The 25648-nt window shown below is 35.3% G+C and overlaps 1 protein-coding gene across 3 annotated transcripts in view; it reads left to right on the top strand.

Moving 5' to 3' along the window:
- The window catches only part of LOC101325429 (cadherin-10), a 119683-nt gene that overhangs the window by 72393 nt on the left and 21642 nt on the right, over positions 1–25648 (top strand). For all 3 annotated transcript variants that reach the window (XM_073801907.1, XM_019951038.3, XM_019951037.3), the window contains 2 exons: positions 21742–21929; positions 23473–23726. In XM_073801907.1, coding sequence (XP_073658008.1) covers positions 21742–21929; positions 23473–23726 — 442 coding nt within the window. The remainder of the gene's footprint in view (positions 1–21741; positions 21930–23472; positions 23727–25648) is intronic.

Here is a 25648-nt window from a genome sequence, read left to right as displayed (position 1 = left end):
AAGACCACAGCTTGTTATTCAAATGTAGCTGCTCTCCCACACATTGTATCACAGAAAAGAGAGAGGAGATTATTTTTCTCATCCTACTTAACAGTGAGTATGGCCTCCAGAGAAATCCAGCTCTCATAGAACCATGCCCCTGATCTACTTAGTACTGAGTCACAAACATGTTTGCAGACAGCTTAGGTGGACAAGTGGAAGTCAGGAAGCAGTAACGAACACATTTACATAATAGCTGAGCTGGGATTTCATGAGGAGAGAAAATTTATAAACTGCTAAAAAATATAATATGATTGAGTGGTGGTCTTATTTGTATTTATTTATCTTTGACCTCTTAAGATGTTTCAGAATATTATGTATATAGGTAATCAATATCAAATTTATGAGAATTTGATATGATATTTATTATGCAAGATTACAGATCTAGCCCAAGTGCACTCAAAAGAGTGAAGTTATTGCTGCTTACTATATCTTTTCGCCATGACTTATTGAGAATGGTAACAAAAATCCGTTTTTCATCATTTGGTTGTCAGTTCCGAAAATTAACACAGAATTTCTCACTTATAGGAAAGGTTTTTTTTAAGATAAATTATAGATGATGGGCACTTGGGTGTACAAATAAATTAAATGAGACTCTAATTTCCTGAGTATTTTGATGCCAACACTTTATATTTCCATCAAATTATATTTAAAGATTATACACAAATGTAGCTAATTCAGATGCCATACTATGCAATTGTAGAATCACTCAGCGCCTAGGTTTGTTTGTTTGTTTTAACTGCATGACCTTTATTGGCTACTAACTTTATTTAGCTCATTAAATTACATAAATATGGATTGTCTGATTTGCCCACATTTAAATAAAATAAAGCAACAGTATAAAAATAATAGTAACAGGCACAGTGTTACAGCATGGACTAAACACGGTAAAATATAAAATTAACTCAATCTTCATACCTGTATAATTATAATATAACATATATTTATTTACCCCTTTATATTAGTTCAAGAAAAACTGAAACATGAAACTTAAATCACTTGTTTATGATTCTACAGTTGGAAAAGAAATAACAGCCAGGTTGAGGATCCAGGTTCGATGATTCAAAAATCTGTGCTTCTAACCACTACACCAAGAAAGAAATTGGTACATCAAAGACTCTCTTTATCTTCCGTGGTACATCTTGCCTTTAGTTAATTCGGTGATTCACTACTTGTATATAGATTACAGGAACAACTTTAAATAGGACATACTGAATTCTTACAATGTCCATGCATTTTCATACAAACCCGGGAAAATCAAAGCTTTATTTGTTAGTGCTTTTGCATTACCCAAGGACCAAACATGAGTGACTGCTTTGCTGGGATCCTCATGCTGCTTGGCGGATAGATAAACAAGTTTACATGAAACAAGGTCATTCAAGGAGATGTCTATATGATGTACACAGGGATTTAAGACACGTACTTTCAGTGAGCTGTGAGACTACCATTATCCCTGCCTGGTACAAGGGAGGTTTGATTTAATAAGTGCTGATTTTCGCTTTGTAAATAGAGTCAACCTTGCCTCTACTGGGAATTCTAAGGTAATGTAGGCCCCAGGCTGATCTGCATATTTTAAAATTATCAAGCACATTTCAAGTAGAGAAACAGTCAGGTATGTCCCAAGGAAGATGCTTTAGCCTGAGAAAGAAGGGAATGAAATTAAAAATGTTTCTTTTCTCCCTTTTTTAATCTAAAGAAAATGAATATTCTTATATTCAAAGGCACTGTTCTACAATTTACATAGGTTAGATATAGCTCTGATTTTTACCGTGATCACAAAAATAGCCTCAAATATTTGTAGGATTTTTCCCCATGGTCCTAGTACTTAGAATTTGTAAGAATTATAAAGAAAGAATGTTACTGAAGCATTCTTTGATTTTTTAAACACTGATTGAAGCCGTACTATGTGGAAGGATGTATGATAGGAAATAATAATAAAGTAATAATTTTATAGAGAGAAATAAAAAACAGAATACATACATAAATGGTCTGCCGTTTGAAAGATTATAAAACACAACACCTCTCTCTCTCTGTCTCTCTCACACACACATACACACACACAAATAAACATATATACACTTTTATTTTATTATATTGTAGTTTCCCTCACACATAGTCTCCTTCACTCTTTTGCTTGCTTTTGTATATAGGCGGAGTTTGTATATAGGTTGCATAAATGTAAGTATATATGCACATGTATGTACATATACACACATATATGCACATATGCATGTAAACTTATACACACACATATAACTGGAGAATGATATAATAACATTCACACTATAATTGTCAATTAAAGCCTAAATCATAAAATGATCAACCCTTCAGAGGTAAGGGGACCAAGAAAGAGAAAAACATTTAAGTGTTTTCCAGGCAGGAAAACAGGCATTGAGGGGGAGAGCATTTTTGTTAGGGAGGACGGAATGAACACAGGTGACATTCAGAGAAATGCGTGTGATTTGGTGTGGCTGGATCCCAGGGCTTGAAGCAGGTGTTGTGAGAGATGAGAATGGAAATGTAGCAGAGTCAGCATCATGAAAAGGGTTGGATACAAAAATAAAATGCTACATATATTATGTAAGGGAGTATTTTTTAGGAGAGCACCAGGCACAGTTCTTCATTTTGTCTAATTATTCTGGCAGCAGCGAAGCACATTGCTTGGATCGGAAGAGCAAAGGTTGATGAGAGTCTGAACTGAAGCTGAGGAGAGGAGGGATTTGAGATATAGTTAAGTAGTTGAGCCGTAGGACGTAGTAATTAGGTCGATAAAAGGTTCGAGGGAGAAAGAGAGCAAAAGATACTTTCTAGTTTTCTACCAGAAGAGCTTGTTTGAAGAGAGACAGGGATTTCAGTTTGATTCGAACGTTTTAAATTAAGATTCTTGCAGAAAGATAGTGGTTTTAAATACCTAGGAGACGGTGAACTATGTTGATCTGATGTACACAACACGATATATAAGTGAGAACAGACATGATGATCTCAGCTAAGCTAAACGTTTAGAGTGACATAACTGAGGAAATGTACGATTCCCAAGTATGATGAAATATATACTTCTCTAAGAAAAATAGAAATTATACAAAAATCCACTTGGAGCTCTCCAGTTATTCCCATGGAAAGTTGCCTTAGACTAAACGATTTAGCATTTTTGCATCAGGGGATTCGAAGTCCCTTTGTGTTATGGTATCCTCTAGAACACACTTGGAAAATACCCCTGGGTAAGTATAGAGAGAGATATATAGAAACAGAACTAGCTGTGCAAATATATTTAGACTCAGTTAAGCCACTGTTACAGAGTTTTTAGTAAGCCTACAATTCCAGGGAAGACGCATTGCAGAGACTGAGTACCTAGTACAATGTAATATGTTTATGAATGACTCTAAGGTTATCTTAACCTCCCCTGATTCTATATACTTTTTATGTTCTTACACATTGCAATTGTGTGTATTTATTGATGCCAGTTAACTTGGAGACAATTTCAAAGAAATGAATCACGATGGATTCCCTAGTCTCTGGGAATCAATGGCAGCTTCTCTAAAAGCTTTGTCCTCTTGCTTTCTTCAATGGCATGAACAGGAAACTAAGACATCTTGCAGCATCTCATTTTGCTCTAATTTAACTTAAATGCCCAAAGCTAAGTTGGTGATCATGTCTCCAGTGCTCACAGAATAGGTTTCTGCCTCTCCTCTGGTGGGAGTCTTCAATTCCAAACCCTCAATCCTCCGTCAGTCTCTGGTGTGACTTTCAGCTCTCCGCTCCTTTTCCTAAATGCCCATTTAGCATTGCATAATTTCCTTAACTGCTCTGCAGTTTCCTCTCAGGAGCTTTATCTTGTTTTTAATTTCTTCCTGTTAAGCTCATTAAAAAACATCTTTTAAACATTATACAATGGAATGGTTTATAAACGTGCATAATTGTGTCATTTTTCTTAGAGCAAGTGTTGTTTGAGATTATTATGCAGCGTAGAGATGTGACAATAAGATTACACACAAAGCAAATAAAAAAATTAAACTAATGTTAAATTATTTTGTTATTCACATATGTGGTGCTTTTTTTCTCACAACTCTGGAAAAGTAGAGAGTTAATGTAAATGTGAATAGAAACAAGGACAGGGAACAAAGGAAAGAGTCCAATTATATTTCCTGGAACCTTACTGTTTTTTATCAACAAAACAAAACGGCAGCTATCTGTTGTCAAGCTTCCAAAGCTATGTTTGCCCTCTTAGCTCTCCCATTTGTTTTCTGGCATCTATTTTGTCGTTCCTGAGGAAGTCACGCTGTCACATCTCTTACTGTGCCCATCTTATGCCTTTCCTCCAAAGTCTCTTACATTGAGCTGTCAGTTACTTCTGTTTCCAGTACACAAATCTGCAGTGTTTTTAATACTCAAGTGCAAAGGTCCTATTGATCAAATTTTTGGTGGAAAAAGTGACCTGGAATACTTAATCTTGAATCAAAAAAAAAAAAAAAAACAAAAGAAAACAAATGCATTAAAATTGTTTTAAGTCTTTAATAATGAATATTTAGATGTTATGTGAGGTTGTCGTTAATAGTCTCAGAATACACTTACTTAAGTAGTCTTATCTTTTGGCCAGTCCTTAGGAAGTATTCTTTGCAATATTACCATTTAGATTTTTATTTCTAATACAATTTTTCATAGGTGATATGGAAATGGCAATTACCTTTCTCCTCCTTGCATTTGTGCCTTGCACTTAAGTCGATAACCAAACCAAGAACATACCAACTGGGAAGAAATATTTATCTGCCCTAAACATTAAAAGAGAAGCAAATGATTCAATCAGACACCTGGGAATGAATTTCAAACAACTATAAATTGGAATTGACAGGAAAGCATACCACATAATTAAAGCTTCATCAACTGTAAGATAAAAAATAAGGAGCATACAAATAGACGTCTTTAAGGAAACATGACACGTAAGATGGGTGACAGGTGCTACTTTGCCTTTGTCAGTGTGTGCAGTACAATCTGTCTCCTTTCTGGATCCCCTCCCCCTACATGGTAAACACCCTTGCATGCTCTTAATGAAAGCAATTTCACTTTGCTTGACAAACTAAGATACTTGTGTTCAACGGACGAGTCTTGGAAAAAAATTTAAAAGCGTGGATGAATAGCTCTTTCATACCTTTAAAATATAGAAATGCAGTTTTTAAACTTTGAAGTAAACCCAGTAAATCTCGTCCCTGAATAGGTTTCTGAGCATAAACGCAGTTCCAGAGAAAGCATTATCCAATTATATATCTTGGGCACTGAATAAATATTTATTGGATGACTTAACTACTGAAGTTACCATATAATCAAAACGATCATGAATATGTGTGTTCTATATGTGTATACAACATATATACCTTTAATATAGCTATCTGAATTATTTAACAGAAGAACTAAATCTATGTTATTTTGATGAATGACCTCAATCTTAATCATTGCTGTTCTGCAAAGTATGGAACTCCTTGAAAACACTTTTATTAGTATTTCAAGGAAAAATAAATATACTTTTGTGCATGTATATACACACACTCACTATGTGTGTGTGTGTGTGTGTGTGTGTGTGTGTGTGTATCCCTTATCTATAAAATGATTTAGGCTTATTATAATGTGCATCAATGGAGCATGATCCCTTCCCTGGTAAACCTCAGAAAGTACTGAAAATTAACATGGATAATGCTTACTGTCATCAAAATGATATAAACTTTGTGATGGAGATCGTCTCTGCGCCAATCAAGAAATAAAATGAAGTAATAAGTGATTTTGGATCCTTGACCAGAACTATTATGACAAGTTCAAAGCAGACAGATTTTCAGAATCTAAGCCTGTGTCTAGAAATCCAAGTAATCTCATAAAAGTCCATGCTAAAAATAAAAAGTGGGAGAACAAATTCCCAGAGAATACTCCCAGTGAAATCTATGTACAGTAAAATTAATGAAACCAAAAAACTGGTTTTTTTTCTTTTGTTCTCTCTCTCTCCATGTTAAAAAGATCCATGATACAGAAACTTTTTACCATAACCTGATAATCTCCAATAATATCAGGTCAATTTTCTATTTAATTTTTTAAAAAATAATTTGCTTCAGGGAATTCCCTGGTGGTCCAGTGGTTAGGACTCGGTGCTTTCACTGCCGAGGGCGTGGGTTCAGTCCCTGGTCGGCAAACTAAGATCCCATGTGCTGTGTACCCTGGCCAAACAAAAAATAAATAAATAATAATAATAATAAATAATTTTCTTCAAAGTATTAAATTCATAGATAAAATTTTTAAATGAAAAATAAGCCACCCATTCCATTCTTCCTCACCCATAGCTCTAATCATCACAGAAAACAACTTTAAACTCTTACTCTTTTTAGTTCATCTAGGTTAAGCTGTAATTCTCTAAGTAATATTTTCTTGTTATTTTTAAAATATTTTTTACATTTCATTATTCATGAAAATGGAGTTCAGTAGCATCTCAGTCTATGCTCCCCTTAATATAATTATAACACTTTTAAAAATTTCTCTATTGGTTTTCTTAGAAAATTTAATTGTTATGAAATTTCTTTTATATCCACCATTCTCAGCCTTCCTCTCTGTCTTTCTGTCCCAACGGCATTCTCACTGAAGCACTAAATGTATTTAAGAACCGTTTAACTGTCTTAAGAAAAAGCTCTACAATTTTTAAAATACACTTTTCAAAGTACTATACTATTACCTGTAAAAGTTTGATCTTTAGTCCAAAAATGTATACAAAAGCATACACTGGCTCTCAAAAGTCTTAGAGGAGAAAAGCCAGACATTTTATTTCCAATGTAATGATTTCAACTACTGACTATTAAAGATCCTCTTTAGCAAAGTTGTATTTTCTGAGATGTTACAGGTTTGTGCTTTAGATGTGCAGTGGGTACAGCTGTTCAAAATTTGTTAGTGAAAAACTCTATAGCACTTAGCTTCATTTTGGCAACATTCAGAGTTGCAAACCTAGATTCCTCAGTATTCCCCTTCCAGTATGGGCTGGCTAATCTCTATAGCTCAAGAAAATCTGCCATCCCAGACATTTCTTTTTCACTTTTGTAACTTGGATACGTAGCTCTGTAGATCTCCTGTATTCCTGTATCTTGATTTAGCCCATTATTTTCCTGGAATACATTCATTAGTTTCTTTTAAAAAGCCCAAAGGCAGAGAAATTTGCTGAGTCTAAAATTATCTTTATTGGGCTATCATACTTGATTAATATGGTGCCTATAGTGAATATTCAAGGTTCAAAATAACTTTATCATCAAATTTTGATGACATTTGCTCAATATCTTTCTAGGATCAGAGGTTACCTTGAAAGGTCCATTGACATTTTGATCCGTGCCTTTTATTTTTTCCAACCACACAATTATATATTAATTTTTAATTGTGTGTACTTCCTTCCATTGTCCTCCAGTTCACCAATTCTGTCCTTTGGTGATTTTAATTTTCTGTTTAACCCATCCATTATTTTTTAACTGTTTTGACTTCAACTATTATATTGTTAATATCTATGTTTTGTATTTGGCTTCATATCAATATAGCCAGCCACTTTTCATTGTCTAGTAAAAATATTATAACTTTTACTCCTTAAAACATAATGAATATATTTTTAAAATATTCTTCATGTGATGACTCCACATTAGTTGTTTTGTTGATATGATTCAGCTAAAGTGCTTAATTTTTTTGTTTTGTGCTTTTGAATTTTATTTTATTGTTGCTTTTCAGTGTTTTGTTTTCCTGCTGACACTCACTTATATTTCCTTTTGTTGTTATTATGTATATATATATATATATATTTAATTAATAATCATTGAAATTTGTGAGACCTGAAGTTGAATTTTACTTTATATTTTTAAATAAATCTTTATTGGAATATAATTGCTTCACAATACTGTGTTAGTTTCTGTTGCACAACAAAGCGAATCAGCCACATGCATACACATATCCCCATCTCCCCTCCCTCTTGAGCCTCCCTCCCACCCACCCTATCCCACACCTACAGGCTCACTGACCCCACCTACATGGTCATTGCAAAGCACCGAGCTGATCTCCCTGTGCTCTGCTGCTGCTTCCCACTAGCTAACTATTTTACATTCAATAGAGTATACATGTCGATGCTACTCTCACCTTGCCCCAGGTTCCCCCTCCCACACTGTGTCCACAAGTCCATTCTCTACGTCTACATTTTTATTCCTGCCCTGCAACTAGGTTCATCAGTACTTTTGTTTTTTAGATTCCATATATATGCGTTAGTATACAGTATTTATTTTTCTCTTTCTGACTAACTTCGCTCTGTATGATAGGCTCTAAGTCCATCCACCTCACTATAAATAACTCCATTTTGTATCTTTTTATGGCTGAGTAATATTCTATTATATATATGCCACATCTTTATCCATTCATCTGTTGATGGACATTTAGGTTGCTTCCATGTCCTTGGCTCTTGTAAAAAGAGCTGCAGTGAACACTGTGGTACATGTCTCTTTTTGAATTATGGTTTTCTCAGAGTATATGCCCAGTAGTGGGATTGCTTTGTCATATGGTAGTTTTATTTTTAGTTTTTTAAGGAACATCCATACTATTTTCCATAGTGGTTGTATCAATTTACATTCCCACCAACAGTGCAGGAGGGTTCCCTTTTCACCACACACTTTCCAGCATTTATTCTTTCTAGATATTTTGATAATGGCCATTCAGACTGGCACAAGCTGATACCTCATTGTAGATTTGATTTGCATTTCTCTAAAAATTAGTGACGTTGAGCATCTTTACATGTACCTTTTGGCCATCTGTACATCTTCTTTGGTGAAATGTCTGTTTAGGCCTTCCACCCATTTTTTAAATGGGTTGTTTGTTTTTTTGATATTGAGCTCCATGAGCTGTTTGTATATTTTGGAGATTAATCCTTTGTCTGTTATTTCATTTGTAAATATTTTCTCCCATTCTGAGTGTTGTCTTTTTGTCTTGTTTATGATTTCCTTTGCTGTGCAAAAGATTTTAAGTTTAATTAAGTCCCATTTGTTTATTTTTGTTTTTATTTTCCTTACTCTAGGAGGTGGGTCAAAAAAGATCTTGCTGTGGTTTATGTCAAAGAGTGTTTTTGTTATGTTTTCCTCTAAGAGTTCTACAGTGTCTGGTCTTACATTTAGGTCTTTAATCTATTTGGAGTTTATTTTTGTGTATGGTGTTAGGGAGTATTCTAATTTAATTCTTTCACATGTAGCTGTCCAGTTTTCCCAGCACCACTTATTGAAAAGGCTGTCTTTTCTCCATTGTATGTTCTTGCCTCCTTTGTCATAAATTAGGTGACCATGTGTACATAGGTTTATCTCTGGGCATTTTATCCTGTACCACTGATCTATATTTCTGTTTTTGTGCCAGTACCATACTGTCTTGAATACTGTAGCTTTGTGATATAGTTCAAAGTCAGGGAGCCTGATTCCTCCACCTCCATTTTTCTTTCTCAATATTGCTTTGGCTATTCGGGGTCTTTAGTGTTTCCATACAAATTGTAAAATTTTTTGTTCTAATTCTGTGAAGAAAGTCATTGGTAGTTTGATAGGGATTGCACTAAATCTTTAGATTGCTTTGGGTAGCATAGTCATTTTTGCAATATTGATTCTTCCAATCCAAGAACATGATATATTTCTCCATCTGCTATGTCATCTTTGATTTCTTTCATCATTGTTTTATAGTTTTCTGAGTACAAGTCTTTCACCTCCTTAGGTAGGTTTATTCCTAGGTATTTTATTCTTTTTGTTGCAATAGTAAATAAGAGTGTTTCCTTAATTTCTCTTTCTGATTTTTCATTGTTGGTGTATAGGAATGCCAGAGATTTCTGTGCATTAATTTTGTATCCTGCAACCTTACCAAATTCATTGATTAGTTCGAGTAGTTTCTGGTGGCATCTTTAGGACTTTCTATGTATAGTATCATGTAATCTGCAAACAGTGACAGTTTTACTTCTTCTTTTCCAATTCGTATGCCTTTTATTTATTTTTCTTCTCTGATTGCTGTGGCTAGGACTTCTAAAACTATGTTGAATAAGAGTGCCAAGAGTGGACATCCTTGTCTTCTTCCTGATCTTAGTAGAAATGCTTTCAATTTTTCACCCTTGAGTATGATGCTTGCTGTGGGTTTGAAATATATGGCCTTTATTCTATTGAGGCAGGTTCCCTCTAGGCCCATTTTCTGGAGAGTTTTTATCATAAATTGGTGTTCAATTTTGTCAAAAGCTTTTTCTACATCTATTGAGTTGATCATATGTTTTTTTTCCTTAATTTGTTAATGTGGTGTATCACATTGATTGATTTGCATATATTGAAGAATCCTTGCATCTCTGGGATAAATCCCACTTGATCATGGTGTATGATCCTTTTAATGTACTATTGGATTCTGTTTGCTAGTATTTTGTTGAGGATTTTTGCATCTATCTTCATCAGTGATATTGGTCTAAATTTTCTTTTTTGTGATTCTTTTTCTGGTTTGGGGATCAGGGTGGTGGTGGCTTCGTAGAATGAATTTGGGAGTGCTTCTCCCTCTGCAATGTTTTGGAAGAGTTTGAGAAGGATTGGTGTTAGATCTTCTCTAAATATTTGATAGAATTCGCCTGTTAAGTCATCTGGTCCTGGAATTTTGTTTGTTGGAAGATTTTAATCACAGTTTCAATTTCATTACTTGTAATAGGTCTGTTTATATTTTCTAATTCTTCCTGGTTCAGTCTTGGAAAATTGTACCTTTCCAAGAATTTGTCCATTTCTTCATGATTGTCCATTTTATTGGCATATAGTTGTTGGTAGTAGTCTCTTATAATCCTTTGTATTCCTGCGGTGTCAGTTGTGATTTCTCTTTTTTCACTTCTAATTTTATTGATTTGCATTCTCTCCCTTTTTTCTTCATGAGTCTGGGTAAGGGTTTATCAATTTTGTTTATCTTCTCAAAAACCAGCTTTTAATTTTATTGATCTTTTCTGTTGTTTTTTCTTCATTTCTATTTCATTTATTTCTGCTCTGACCTTTATGAGTTCTTTCCTTCTGCTGACTTTGGGTTTTCTTTGTTCCTGTTTCTCTAGTTGTTTTAAGTTACGGTTAGATTGTTTATTTGAGATTTTTCTTGTTTCTTGATGTGAGATTGAATTGCTACAAACTACCCTCTTAGAACTGCTTTTCCTGATTCCCATAAGTTTTGCATTGTTGTGTTTTTGTTGTCAATTGTTTCTATGTATTTTTTTTATTTCTTCTTTGATTTCTTCAGTGATCTCTTGGTTATTTAGTAGCACACTGTTTAGCTTCCATGTATTTGTGAGTTTTTCTAGTTTTTTTTCCTGTAATTGATTTCCAATCTCATAGCATTGTGATCAGAAAAGATGCTTGATATGATTTCAATTTTCTTAAATTTTCCAAGGCTTGACTGTGACCCAAGATGTGATCTATCCTGGAGAATATTCCATGTGCACTTGAGAAGAAAGTGTATTCTGCCACTTTTGGGTGGAATGTTCTATAAATATCAATTAAATCTATCTGTTCTATTGTATCATTTAAAGCTTGTGTTTCCTTATTTATTTTCTGTTTGGATGATCTGTCCATTGGTGTAAGCGGGGTGTTAAAGTCCTCTACTATTATTGTGTTACTGTTGATTTCTCCTTTCATGGTTGTTAGCACTTGCTCTATGTATTGAGGTGCTCCTATGTTGGGTGCATAAACATTTATAATTGTTATATCTTCTTCTTGAATTGATCTTTTGATCATTATGTAGTGTCCCTCCTTATCTCTTGTAACAGTCTTATTTTAAAGTCTATTTTTTCTGACATGAGTATTGCTACTCCAGCGTTCTTTCGATTTCCATTTGCCTGGAATATCTTTTTCCATGCATTCACTTTCAGTCTGTATGGATCCCTAGGTCTGAAGTGGGTCTCTTGTAGACAGCATATATATGGGTCTTCTTTTTGTATCCATTCAGCCAGTCTGTGTCTTTTGGTTGGGGCTTTTAATCCATTTACATTCATGGTTATTATTGATATGTATGTTCCTATTACCATTTTCTTAATTGCCTTGGGTTTATCTTGTGGGTCTTTTTCTTCTCTTGTGTTTCCCGCCTAGAGAAGTTTCTTTAGCATTTGTTGTAAAGCCGGTTTGGTGGTGCTGAATTCTCTTAGCTTTTGCTTGTCTGAAAAGCTTTTGATTTCTCTGTCGAAACTGAATGATATCCTTGCTGGGTAGAGTAATCTTGGTTGTAGGTTTTTCTCTTTCATCACTTTATCCTGCCACTCCCTTCTGGCCTTCAGAGTTTCTGCTGAAAAATCAGCTGATAACCTTATGGGGATTCCTTTGTATGTTATTTTTGTTTTTCCCTTGCTGCTTTTAATATTTTCTTTTGTAATTAATTTATGTTAGTTTGATTAAAATGTATCTTGGTGTGTTTTTCCTAGGGTTTATCCTGTTTGGGACTCCCTGTGCTTACTGGACTTGGGTGACTATTTCCTTTCCCCTATTAGGGAAGTTTTCAACTATAATCTCTTCAAATATTTTCTCAGACTCTTTCTTTTTCTCTTCTTCTTCTGGCACCCCTATAATTCAAATGTTGGTGCGTTTAGTGTTGTCCCAGAGGTCTCTGAGATTATCTTCAATTCTTTTCATTCTTTTTTCTTTATTCTGCTCCTTGGCAGTTATTTCCATCATTTTGTCTTCCAGCTCACTTATTCATTCTTCTGCCTCAGTTATTCTTTTATTGATTCCTTCTAGTGTATTTTTCATTTCAGTTATTGTGTTGTTCATCTCTGTTTGTTGTTTATTTCTTCTTGATCTTTGTTAGACATTTGTTGTATTTTCTCAATCCATGCCTCCATTCTATTTCCGAGATTCCAGATCATCTTTACTATCATTACTCTGAATTCTTTTTCAAGTAGATTGCCTATTTCCTCTTCATTTATTTAGTCTTGTAGGTTTTACCTTGCTTCTTCATCTGTGACATACTTTTTTGCCATGTGATTTTTTTTTCCTTTTTTACGAGTGGGATGTGTTCCTGTCTTACTGGTTGTTTGGTCTGAGGCTTCCAACACTGGAGTTTGTTGGCTGTTGGGTAGAGTTGGGTCATGGTGCTGAGATGAGGACCACCGTGAGACCTCACTTCGATGAATATTCCCTCTGGTCTGAGGTTCTCTGTTAGTCCAGTGTTTCAGACTCAGAGCTCCCACTGCAGGAGCTTTGGCCTGACCCCTGGCTCATGAACCAAAATCCCACAAGCAATGTGGGGTGGCAATAAAAAAAAAAAGAGAACAATAACAAAGTAAAAAATAAAATTAGACTAGGAAACTAACAGATATGTTAGAAAGAATATGAAAATAAAAATATAGATGAAACAACTGGAGGGTACAACAGTACCACAATAGTAAAAAAGAGGAGGAGGGAAAAGAAAAAAAAAGTGAGGGGGAGACCTTGGCTGTGGAGGGTGGGGCCTAAGCAAGGGCGAGGTTTGGGCAGTGGGCAGGGCCTATGCTTAGGACCCACAAAGTAGGAAAGGCCCTGGGGCTGTGGGAGGTGGAGCTTAGGCTCAAGGAACAGAAGGGGCCCAGGTGTGCCCCCCACCCCTGGTCTCAGAGGACAGGGCACCTTACCTTGGAGTCCAACAGGCTTCCTGGGCTTGAGTGGGCAGGGTAAATGCCCTCTACTCCTCTCCCACTCCTCCCAGAGGGCCCCTCCCACCTGCCTCTCCTGATGTCCCTGGTCTCAGGGGCATCAATCCTGTCTGACCTCCACTTCTCCTCCCCCCTCAGTCCCCCACGTCTTACCAGTTCACTTGGTGTTTCCTCCTGTCTCCTTGGGCTTCAGGGTCCCCCACCTCAGGTGGCAGGTGCCCTACTTAGAGGGTTCTTCCTGAAGTTGAATTTTAAACAGAAGATGTTTACTTCCATCAAGTACCAGGAACACTAAAAACACTTTTAAGTAATGCTTAATTTGACAATTATTTATGAGGTATATCGGTTTGTTTGTTTGTTTTACGTTTTCATGAAGTATGCAATAACAACAAGAAAATATAAGTTGTACCACTTTAACACATTACAAGGACTTTAAAAATATTTTGCATTCACATGCATGATCCTTGAATTTTGTGCTCATATATGTACATGTTCAAGAGAGATTATTCACATATATAAATATATATACATAGTATTTATGTTTTTCTAAACAAAATATTGTTGAGTTCTTGTTTATGGTTTATAAAAATAGTATCACACCATATATAATTTTCTGAAATTTGTCTTTTTCCACTTAATATGATGCAACTAAGATTCATCCACATTTTTTCTGATGTAACTATAGCTCATGGTTTTCAATTTTGGATTATGTTGGGATGTGTGATAATGTAACAATTTATTTACCTATTCTCGTGCTGTTTGACATTTGGTTCCCTTCCTCTTTTTTTTTTTTTTAACTTTACAAACAATAATTCCCTCTTTAACTTTACATAACTTTACAAACAATGGCATTTCTGCAGCTATTTTCCTCATGCACATTGCTGGATTTTATTTATGCTAATATTTAACAACATATAATCCTGTTATGGGTTGAATTGAGTCTCCCCAAAATATGCTTTTAAGTCCTAACCCACAGTATTTCAGAATGTGACCTTATGTGGAAATAGGGTCTTTAGAGGTGATCAAGTTAAAAGGAGATCATTAGGGTTGGGACCCTTTTCCAATATGACTGATATCCTTAAAAAAGGGGGCAATTTGGATACACAGAGAGACACACACTAAGGGAGTATAATGTGAACATACAGGGAAAAAAATGGCCATATAACTAGAATGATGCATCTACAAGTCAAGGAATACCAAGGATTGCTGGCAAACACTAGAACCTATAGAACGGAAAGAAGGATCTTCTCTAGAGCTGTCAAGGAGAGAATGGCCCTGCCAGATACATAGATTTCAGACTTCTAGCCTTCAAAACTGTAAGACAATAAATTTCTACTCTTTAAAGCCACCTAGATTTTTGTACTTTGTCATAGTAACCCAGGAAATGAAAATTTCCCAAAATCATTGTGTCAAATTTAACACCAATCAGCTCTGCATAATAGTTCCTCTTAGACCACATACTTTTTACAGTTGGTTTTGTCAGTCTTTATTTTTGTTAGTTTAGTAGGTGTAAAATGATATCACATCATGTCCTTAATTTAATTTGCATTGCTTAAGATCCAGTATATTTCTCTATGTTTATTTGTCTTTCTTGTTTATTCTACTGTAAACCCTTTTCCATTTACATCCTTGACCAAATTTTCTACTAGCTTATATGCATACATCTGTATGTATGTATATGTGTGTGTATACTCCAACAGGCATTTGGCATGTTGTTCTGTATCTTATGGCACCTGACTCCATCATTTTTCTTCCTTTGTGTCTTTATGAGCCAAGTATTTACAACTGTATTTTCATTGAGCTATGTAATACATCTTTCCAGGGCTATTAATGTCTCTCACTTTTGGAAAAGGCACTTGAGGGAGAAAGGTATGAGGAGAGGTAGTGAGGAAGGGTCCTCCCAGTATCATAATCTCAGTGGTTTTCTTGTCCACATAGATTCTCCATGAAGTATTGGCTTGGCCAAAAATTTCGTTCGGGTTTTTCTGTAAGATCTTAGGGAAAAACATGAACGAACTTTTTGGCCAAATAATTGTAGCCTGCCTTGTGAGCCTTCACCCCTTGTGTTGTGGAGGCCGCAGTGTCATCTTTCTCCCCTAGTGGCTAAAGTTGCTTATATCTGTAAAAATAGAGTTCTTCCGGATCATCCAAATCCACACAATGAATGCAAAATGTCATAAAGCATGGCTTGTGTCTAGATCACCCTTCCACTGAATGCAAAACACTTATTGTGGAGACTATTTGCTGTTGTGTAACTACCCTGCAGATAGCTTGGAGTTTGATATGTATTCTTCTTGCTTCAAGAGGCCATAAAAATAAGGATCAATTTTTGAAAATGGCAAATATCTTCAGACCAAAAGTGAGCTTCAGTTTTCTACTTACTTCTCTAGGTTCTCATTTTCCATTCAATTTGGAGCTTATACTTTTTTAATACCTTCAAATGTGTATCTCTATCTCTGTGATCCACAGAGATAGTATTGTTTTTCAGCTAAAAAGTTCAACTGAATTAAGTTACATTTCCAGAAACCTAATCTGATTTTATGTGTTTTAATCAACTAAATAATTATTTTCTTATCAAGGATCAAATTTTCAAAATGCTGTACAGTAGAAGCAAGTTGATTGGGTTCTTTGTACTTTTCTATGATCCCAATAATGTCTGATACCTCATTTAACTTCTATCTCAAGGAATTCTAATTTCACTTTCCTTTCTATTCCTCAGACAGTAAATCTCCAAGAAGAATTTGTTTATATTATAGAAAAACACTGTATTAGTGACCAGTGTTTGGCCATTAGGGTTTTGTTTTTTTCTAGTGGAATGGAATTCTAGGCCTTTTTCAGTGACTGTGATTAAAACAAAAATGTGCAACTACTTTACAAGTATGAATTTATAAATAAAGATTTGTGTATTCAGTTCTAATATTACAGTGTTTCTATTTAAATATTTTTATTCTATTGTACTACAGGGTTTTCTCTTATGCTGAAAAGCCTTAAATACTAATATTTTAAATCATAACACTCTAAATTCCTTTGAAGTTTACAGATATTTTATTTCTAAAACAAAGATCAATTAATATGATAACAGGCAATAACTTACTGTTATTTAAATTTTTATATCAAAAACATAATTAGACTTACATTTCAAATACAAATAGCTTCCTTTTGCCTTTTTTGACATATTTGCATGTTATGAAAGAAGAGTTGCTCCATTTACTAAAATTTTGAATACTACACTATATTAAAAAAATCATGGTTCTTTCTTCACTAAAAGAAGTCAGGGCTCAACTTGGAGACATGGTTGATTTCAGGGCTTGGGCAGGGAAAATATAAGATGAACCCACAACATTTTGTGATGCTGGGAATTAAGGAAGTACTTCCCCCCCCCAAAAGTAAATAAATAATGGAGGCATGTTGAAAAGACACCAGAACCAACCTAGAAGATCACCCAATGACCAAGCCTGTAAGAACTTGCACAAAATAATAAATAGCCATATTATTAGATTATAACACATAGAATAAAATAAATGTCCTTACTGATATAAATAAATAAGTAAGGGAGAAAGGGCAGCTTTTCCTTACAGAAGAATTCCAATTAATATATGTGGAAATAATGAAGAAAATAGAAGATCACCATTAGAAGCACCATTAGAAAGAAAATAGATCACCATTAATGGTGCATTAGAATAATTGTACCATTAATTATTGCAAGGAAGATCATTGATTGATTATAAAACTAATGAGCAGACTTTTGAGGAAAAATAGGATATTTGCATAATCTTGAAGTATATTTCCCAAAATATATACTAATTATGAAGAAAAAATATTTACTTAACAAATGAAAAAGACTGGCAGAAACACCTTCTTAACCAAGAGATCAAGGTTAATATCAACAGTCATAAGACATATTTGCATCCAATGCTACACTGAAAACAGATCACTCTTATGATATCCTTGACAAAAAAAAAGAAATGCATGACCTCGATCTAATCATGAGAAAATATGAGACAGACCTAATTTTAAAGATTATTTATAAAATAACTGACCAGTATTCTTTAAAGGTGTCAAGGTCATAGGAAGCACGGAAATACTGAAGAACTCTCACAGATTGGAGGAAAATAAATAGGCATGACAACTAAATACAAAGTAGGATCTCTGAAAAGACTTTAATGGAATAGCTGGTGAAATTAAAACAAAGTCTGGATTTTGTTAATAGTAAAGTGATTAGAATAGTGTTTCTCACATACTAAACTTTATACTATATAGGAGATTATGAATTAAAAATTTAAAATGAACTTGCTAAATATTATACAGTCAGGTATGGTACAGCTTGAGTTTTAACCCACACTATATAACCACTGGACTTTTCTTGTCTGGTTTTGGTATCAAGGGCATACAGTACTGATCTCACATAATGAGTTGGAAAACAGTCCTCATTTTTCTTTTCTCCAGAAGACTTTGCACATAAAGCTGTAAGTTACTTTCTTTAAGTAGAATCATTTTCTCTTCACCACATATTTGAGTTCCTTTTAATTTTTTTTCCAATTTTTTTTGTCTCCCAATTTGTATTTTATTTGAACCATCAGTTGCATAGAAGTTTTTCTTAATTCTTCTAAATTTTCAAGAATATGAGTATTTGGGGGATTATCTTTTTTGTTTTAACCTCTATCTTAATTGTATCCTGGTCAGAGAATTTAGTAGATACTGATTTATGAAAATGTATTCAAATTTGTCTAATAACTTAATACTTGATCAAATTGGGTTCAATGTTTCATGCCTGCTTGAAAAGAATCTATATTCTCTAGATGGTGCATACAGGTTTTATATATATAAATGTCAGTTGAAACGTCCATATTATTTGCATTTATTTTGTTAAGTATTCCATGTATTTATAATGTTTCTAGTCTGGTTGACTGATCATTTATTGAAAAAACTTATTTTTGGCTGTATTCCACATATACTCTAGGTTTGAGAATAGATAAGCATGGTACTAAAGATTTTTTTTTAAAACCCGGATTTTATAAGACATTATAAACCAAATGAAGAAATTAAGAATTTATTCTAACATCAATAAAAAGTGCTTTCAGTAGAGAAGTTAAATCATTTCTGTCTTTTAGAAAGGCTACTTCGGCTCCAGTGTAATAAATCAATTCATTGAGATGCTACTTCTCTAACATTTAATATTTAAAAGAAAGTTGTTGAAGTAAGTAGGCTAGAGTTGATGATGTTCTGAGGTACAAGCATAGTGAAAATAAATGTATATCAAAAGAAAGAGCTAGAGGTTGCCAGGCAACGCATTGTGTAGAAAATCTTTCATGAGGGAGAAAAGTGTATTAAATTGAAGAAGAAAAGCATATTTTAAAAACCTAAAGGAGACCTAAACCTAAAGGAGTGTTATGGAGACTATTAATTAAGGGAGGGAATGACAATAAAAAGGAGCCAATCTGTGGAAGGCCAGCCTCTGTATGTTTTAAGTACAAAGAGAGCTATCAAATGGTTTTGAAGTTCTGAATAATTATTGATTTAATTATTGTTTTCGAAGGGATAATATGGATGCAGTGTGTACTGAGAGTAGCTGAGATTTGAGTGGATTTGGCTAAGAATAGCACCTGGTAGACTAGTTAGGAAGCTTCTCAGTTATCCAATATAAGAATAAGTATGGGGCTTCCCTGGTGGTGCACTGGTTGCGAGTCCACCTGCCGATGCACGGGGAAAAGGGTTCGTGCCCCGGTCCGGGAAGATCCCACATGCCGCGGAACGGCTGGGCCAGTGAGCCATGGCCGCTGAGCCTGCACGTCCGGAGCCTGTGCTCCGCAACAGGAGAGGCCACAGCAGTGAGAGGCCCGCGTACCGCAAAAAAAAAAAAAAAAGAGAGAATAAGTATGGGGCTTCCCTGGTGGCGCAGTGGTTGGGGGTCCGCCTGCCGATGCAGGGGACGCGGGTTCGTGCCCCAGTCTGGGGGGATCCCACATGCCGCGGAGCGGCTGGGTCTGTGGGCCGTGGCCGCTAGGCCTGCGTGTCCGGAGCCTGTGCTCCACGGCGGGAGAGGCCACGGCAGTGGGAGGCCAGCGTACCGCAAAAAAAAAAAAAAAAAAAAAAAAGAATAAGTATGTAGAGGCTGCTACATTCAAAGAAATACAATGGGAATATAAAGGTGAAAAAATACAAAGTCTTCCCTGTCATGTATCAATACAACATCCTCATGGTACATACAAATAAACAAGTAAATAATATAATGCCTAACAGTGACAAGGGATATGAAAAGTTATTGGGAGTGGTCTTCTCAATAAAGTTGTTTTCAGTAAGGTTATTGGTGAGGGGTCAGAGTTGAGGGGTCAGAGTTGAGCAATCATCTGCAGGAAGAAAGTGAATGAGCCATCTGAATATCTAGGAACAGCTGTTTCTAGCAGAAGAAATAGCAAAGGCAAAGAGAGCCAACAAGACAGTAGCTAAGGAACGAATTGAGAGCTGCATTCAACAATGTGTTACCAGAGATTAATGGAGAGATGGAGAGAAAAAATGTACAAAAAGAATTAAAAAGTACGCATTAAGTGACTAACCAGAATGTGGTAGAAACTGAGTCTTAATGATGTCTCCTAGAAGAGGACTTTTCAAACTGAGCAGATATAGATGCCTGTATTAGTTTGTTAGGGTTGCCATAACAAAGTACCACATACTGTATGGTTTAAACAATAGACATTTCTTTTCTCACAGTTCTGGAAGCTGGAAGCCCAAGATCAAGGTGGTTTCTTCTGAGGCCTCTCATTGGCATGTAGATGGCCATCTTCTCCCTGTCTTCACATGGGCTTTCCTCTGTGCCTGTCTGTGTCCAAATTAGGACACTAGTCATGTTAGATTAGGGCTCACCCTAATGTTCTCATTTAACCTTAATTACCTCTCTAAAGACGTTATCTTCTAGTACAGTCATATTTTGAGGTAGTGAATGGGGGTTAGGGATTCAACATAGGAATTTTGAGGGCCATAGCCCCCTAAACACTCAGCACATAATAGACCCACTTTCTCAGATTTGATAAATTGGGTCATGGTTATTTGAGGTTCGTGGAGGGGGGAAGAATTTTATGTGAGGGAAATAGTATGTGAACTATAGAGATATAGGAAATTAATTTTTGACAAGAAGGCTTTGAAAAGTCCAGTTTGGTGCAGATCTTTCCTGGAAGTGGCTAACAGAAAGACACATTAGAAAAGATATAGTCAGGCAAGAGCATGACTAGCTAAGAGGTCTGGACTTTTTTATGTATATTAAAGAGAATTACTTAAGGTTTATAAGCAAGAAGGTGCTCTAACCAGAAGTGTCCCTCAGGTCGATTAATCTGTCAGTAGCATGTAGTTTATGATCAGGTACTAAAATATAAATCTCATTAGCAGGAGAGGTTGTTCATGCTGAAGCACGAGTAGGTGTACCAGGGGCTTAGATAAATTCTTGTTTTGCTCTGAAATGTAAGGGAATTGGTCAGAATTTAGTGTTTTTACACTGACACTGTGAAGGGCATCTTTGTATTTCTCCCACAGAGTATCCTTTGTGTCTCCTGTCACAAATAGAAGTGGGATTCTTCCCCACTATGGCTGATTTCATGGAATTTTGTAATGTTCTGCCCTGCAGCTGAAATAAACTGAGTAGTAAATAACTAAAAACAACAAAAGAAAAACAATTTTCAAATATGTTCACTGCAACATATAAATATTCACAGTATATTCTGTGATTTGTTGTGATTGTATAAACACACACAGGTACATATGTGCACTCAAAGCTGATATCTAGTTACTTGTGCAAATGCAAAAACAGACAACATGCTCATTTTTAAAAACAGAACTCTTGATACAATTAGAGATTGGGTCTCACTATTTATAATAGGCACAGACCAAATCCCCCAGATTTCCACTTTTTCTGTTCCTAGACTTTATATTATCCATGTTGTGTGTATTCAACTTATTAGTCAACATCTAATGTAGAGTTTAAGGTTTATAATATTCTCTCATACACATTTTACCTTAGAATACTCTATGGAGAAATCTCTTTCTCTCTCTCTTCTTTCCTGTAATCTTTACAGACACCATCCATCTTCGAGTTCTTGAATCCTCCCCAGTTGGCACATCCATTGGAAGTGTAAAAGCAACTGATGCTGATACTGGGAAAAATGCTGAAGTAGAATACCGAATTATTGATGGTGATGGGATTGATATGTTTGACATCAGAACTGAGAAGGACACACAGGAAGGCATCATCACTGTGAAAAAGGTGCAGAACATCAATAGAAATAATCATCTGACTGTTTAGGAAGTAGGGATTTCGATATGTATTATCCACTCATGCTCTGTCCATTAAGAAATGTCCCTACCATGTTCCAATGTAAATTCATAAGTAGGGCTTCCGTGGTGGCGCAGTGGTTGAGAGTCCGCCTGCCGATGCAGCGGACACGGGTTCGTGCCCCGGTCTGGGAAGATCCCACATGCCGCGGAGCGGCTGGGCCCGGTGAGCCATGGCCGCTGAGCCTGCGCGTCCGGAGCCTGTGCTCCGCAACGGGAGAGGCCACAAGAGTGAGAGGCCCGAGTACCGCAAAAAAAAAAAAAAAAAAAAAAGCATAAGTATGAGAGACGTAAAGCCAAAGATCTCCTTGAATGTTTTGACCAAATGTTTTTGTTAATTAAAACATGAAACCTGACATTTTACAAAATTTAAAAGGCAAGTTAATATACATGCGATTGTATTTCTGAGCCACGTTAATAAAAGCCCCTTATTAACATCGCTTCCTTAAAAAAATAGTTGATAACTAATAATAGTAATATATCATCACAGTTGGAGGCATAAAAAGTAACATGCCATCTATCCAGATGTATGAAGCAATAATTAGAGTTGCTAATAAAAAGAGACAGCATGGATTGGAAAATAATTTCATTGTTCACATTTTCCCTTCTGCTACATAAATTAAACTTTTCTGCTAACATATGCTCAGTGATATGATTTAAAGGTAACTAGTTTTTTATTGTACATTCAGTACCATCCTTATAAGAAAAAATAAGGCCCAGTAAAATGTATGTCCTAATGAAATGTCCTGAACACTCTATTTGCATAAAGTAACCGTCAGTTAATCACGGAACTCTCCTCAGAGTCTATTGCGAAGTTCAAGGTACACAACCACTTTTAAACAGACAATGACCAGCAAAGGAGTGACCTACTGAATATTTAAGTTCCTGTTTGTTTCATAATGTAACCTAATTACCAATTAGCTATCAAAATTTTTCTCTTTACCCAAGGTTTTTCTTATTTTCAATGTTTCATATAACTGCTGAAAAGTTTTGTATTAGTCTTAAAATTTCGTCAAGTTTATGTAGTGCCATGAGCCTGTTGAATGGAATGGATGTATCACAACATATATTTTAAAAGATTACTGAATTTTTTACTTAGAAAAACTTAGCAGTAGCCAACAGCTCAGCACACATACGTACACACAAACACACACACAATCCACCAGGCCATGTTTTGTAATGAGTTTCCACTATATGAGACAGGTCTTAATATCCTTTTCAATTTTTCTAAGATTTAAAATCTCATTTTCCTATGTTCTGAAGTACTACATTTTAAGTACATAAGAAGTAAAAATTGAATTCTACCTGATGTGTAAAGATTATATATTTTTATTAAATTTAATTATTTACAGTTTATAAACAACTTGACAACTCAACTAGGCTTTAAAAATCATACTGTAACTTGGAAGGAACATATAATTTAATTTCCCTCAATCTAATTTGATGATTTATTTACTTAATTATTTTTAATACAGCCACTTGACTATGAGAGCCGAAGGCTTTACACTCTGAAGGTTGAAGCAGAAAATACCCATGTGGATCCACGTTTTTATTACCTAGGACCATTTAAAGATACGGCAATTGTGAAAATCTCTATTGAAGACGTGGACGAACCACCTGTTTTCAGCAGATCCTCCTATCTGTTTGAGGTTCATGAAGATATTGAAGTGGGTACAATCATTGGTACTGTGATGGCAAGGGACCCAGATTCTACTTCTAGCCCCATTAGGTAATTATGCTTATGCTTAGGATGAAAAGAAAGGGAATTGAAGTAAATGTAGAGAGCATGAGATTCTATTTAAAGCGTTTAATGCATTAAAAGATAGAGCTGTGCTGGGCTTCCTTGGTGGCGCAGTGGTTGAGAGTCCGCTTGTCGATGCAGCGGACACGAGAGGACATGGGTTCGTGCCCCGGTCCGGGAAGGTCCCACATGCCGCGGAGCGGCTAGCCCAGTGAGCCATGGCCGCTGAGCCTGTGCGTCTGGAACCTGTCCTCCGCAACGGGAAAGGCCACAACAGTGAGAGGCCCGCATACCGCAAAAAAAAAAAAAAAAGGATAGAGCTGTGCATATGTTGGGTGAGCACAAGTATTTAAAATAAATTGTCTGTGTTCTGGGCCAGGGTATGCACACATTTCATAGTTTGATTCCATTTTAATCATGCCAGTTACTGAAATTTGGCTTGTATCATCTGCCTGGCTCTTTAAGATATTTGTTGTTCTGAGGCCTGGTACAGATAAAGGGGACTATTTCAGCTGTGCATCTGCAATGTAACAAAATCAATTTCTCTGTGCTTTTGGGTTCTTAAATAATATGAGGTTGAGAGGAGTTTTAATAATTAAAAATTATATAATCATAACAATGTTACAATGTAGTTATGATTTTAGAAACTTCTATATCCTACCAGCAAAGGGGGAAGTTTTTTTGGTGTTCTTTTGGCTATATCAAAAAGTTTAGAACATTCCAGAAAGATCAGAGTTATTTCAAATTTTTGTTTTGCTTTGTTTTCTTATGGCACCTAAAAACATATAAGATGTGATAAAAACATACAAATGAGAAAGATAAAGTTTTCACTGACATTTGTTCTCTCATTTTAAAAAAGTACAAATATCTATATACAATATTCAGGATCAAAACTACTGCTCGCTTTAAACTGTTAGTCCATCAATTATTTTGGATTTCATTTGTTTCTTTATCCTCAGCAGACTGATTTTGCTTATCCTTTTTACAATGTGGGCCAGTCTAGTAGGAGTTCAAGTGGTTGTACAATTTCCAAGTACACACTTCTCTGACTCCTAACTATGCAGCAGTGGAATGTCAGAACCTCTACTTATATGCACCATGTGACTCTAGCTCAAAGTTTAAAATTCTGTAGGTTCTGCCGTATCATCAAGTGACTTCATATTATATATATATTTATATGCATATATATTAAAATTATTATTTGATTTATATAATTTTACCTAAATATTTTCTTATAGTCACATACATGTCACATACATGACAGGTTACATATTGGCAGACAAAACCTGCATATGGTAGTCAAGGACAGCTCCCATCTGTCAGCATGATTTTCCCATAAATGCCTCTCCCATCCACTTATCTTCATTGAAATTGCTGCATTCTTTGGATTTTTTTCCTTTAAAGCTTTTTTTTTTTCTTGTCATTCCTTCGGTAGACATTTATTGAACATACACTCTTATTCTTCCCCATTGAATACTACCAAGCATTCCCTTGGCAGAACTCCTAACTGATTTTAATAGCCTGTGTTCTGTGTTCCTGGTTTTAAAATGGCCTTCTTAAAATAAAATATAATACTTAAAAAAAGTTCAGTTTAAATCGTGGCATTATTAAGAGGCAATATATTTGTCCACACAGTGAAATAGATTCTAAATATTCTCATAGACTAATGGTTATTACATGTTAAAATATGTCTGTGGATTCTTTCTTAAGTTAAATTTTTCATCAGGATGCAAATGTCAGGACCAGGAGAAAAGAATCCATTTATGTGTACTAAGCAACAGAATTAATGACTTCATTGCTTATTAATGACAGAGTCTAGTTAAGATCGTTGTTGTATATTTGAATTTATACTTACTTGATGTAGAAAAAGAAAATGAATATTTTTGGATGTTAATCTTGATAGGCCATGC

Source organism: Tursiops truncatus, chromosome 3 (assembly GCF_011762595.2).
Source record: "Tursiops truncatus isolate mTurTru1 chromosome 3, mTurTru1.mat.Y, whole genome shotgun sequence".
NCBI classification, from domain to species: Eukaryota; Metazoa; Chordata; class Mammalia; order Artiodactyla; family Delphinidae; genus Tursiops; species Tursiops truncatus.
This window is presented reverse-complemented; position numbering and strand designations above follow the sequence as displayed.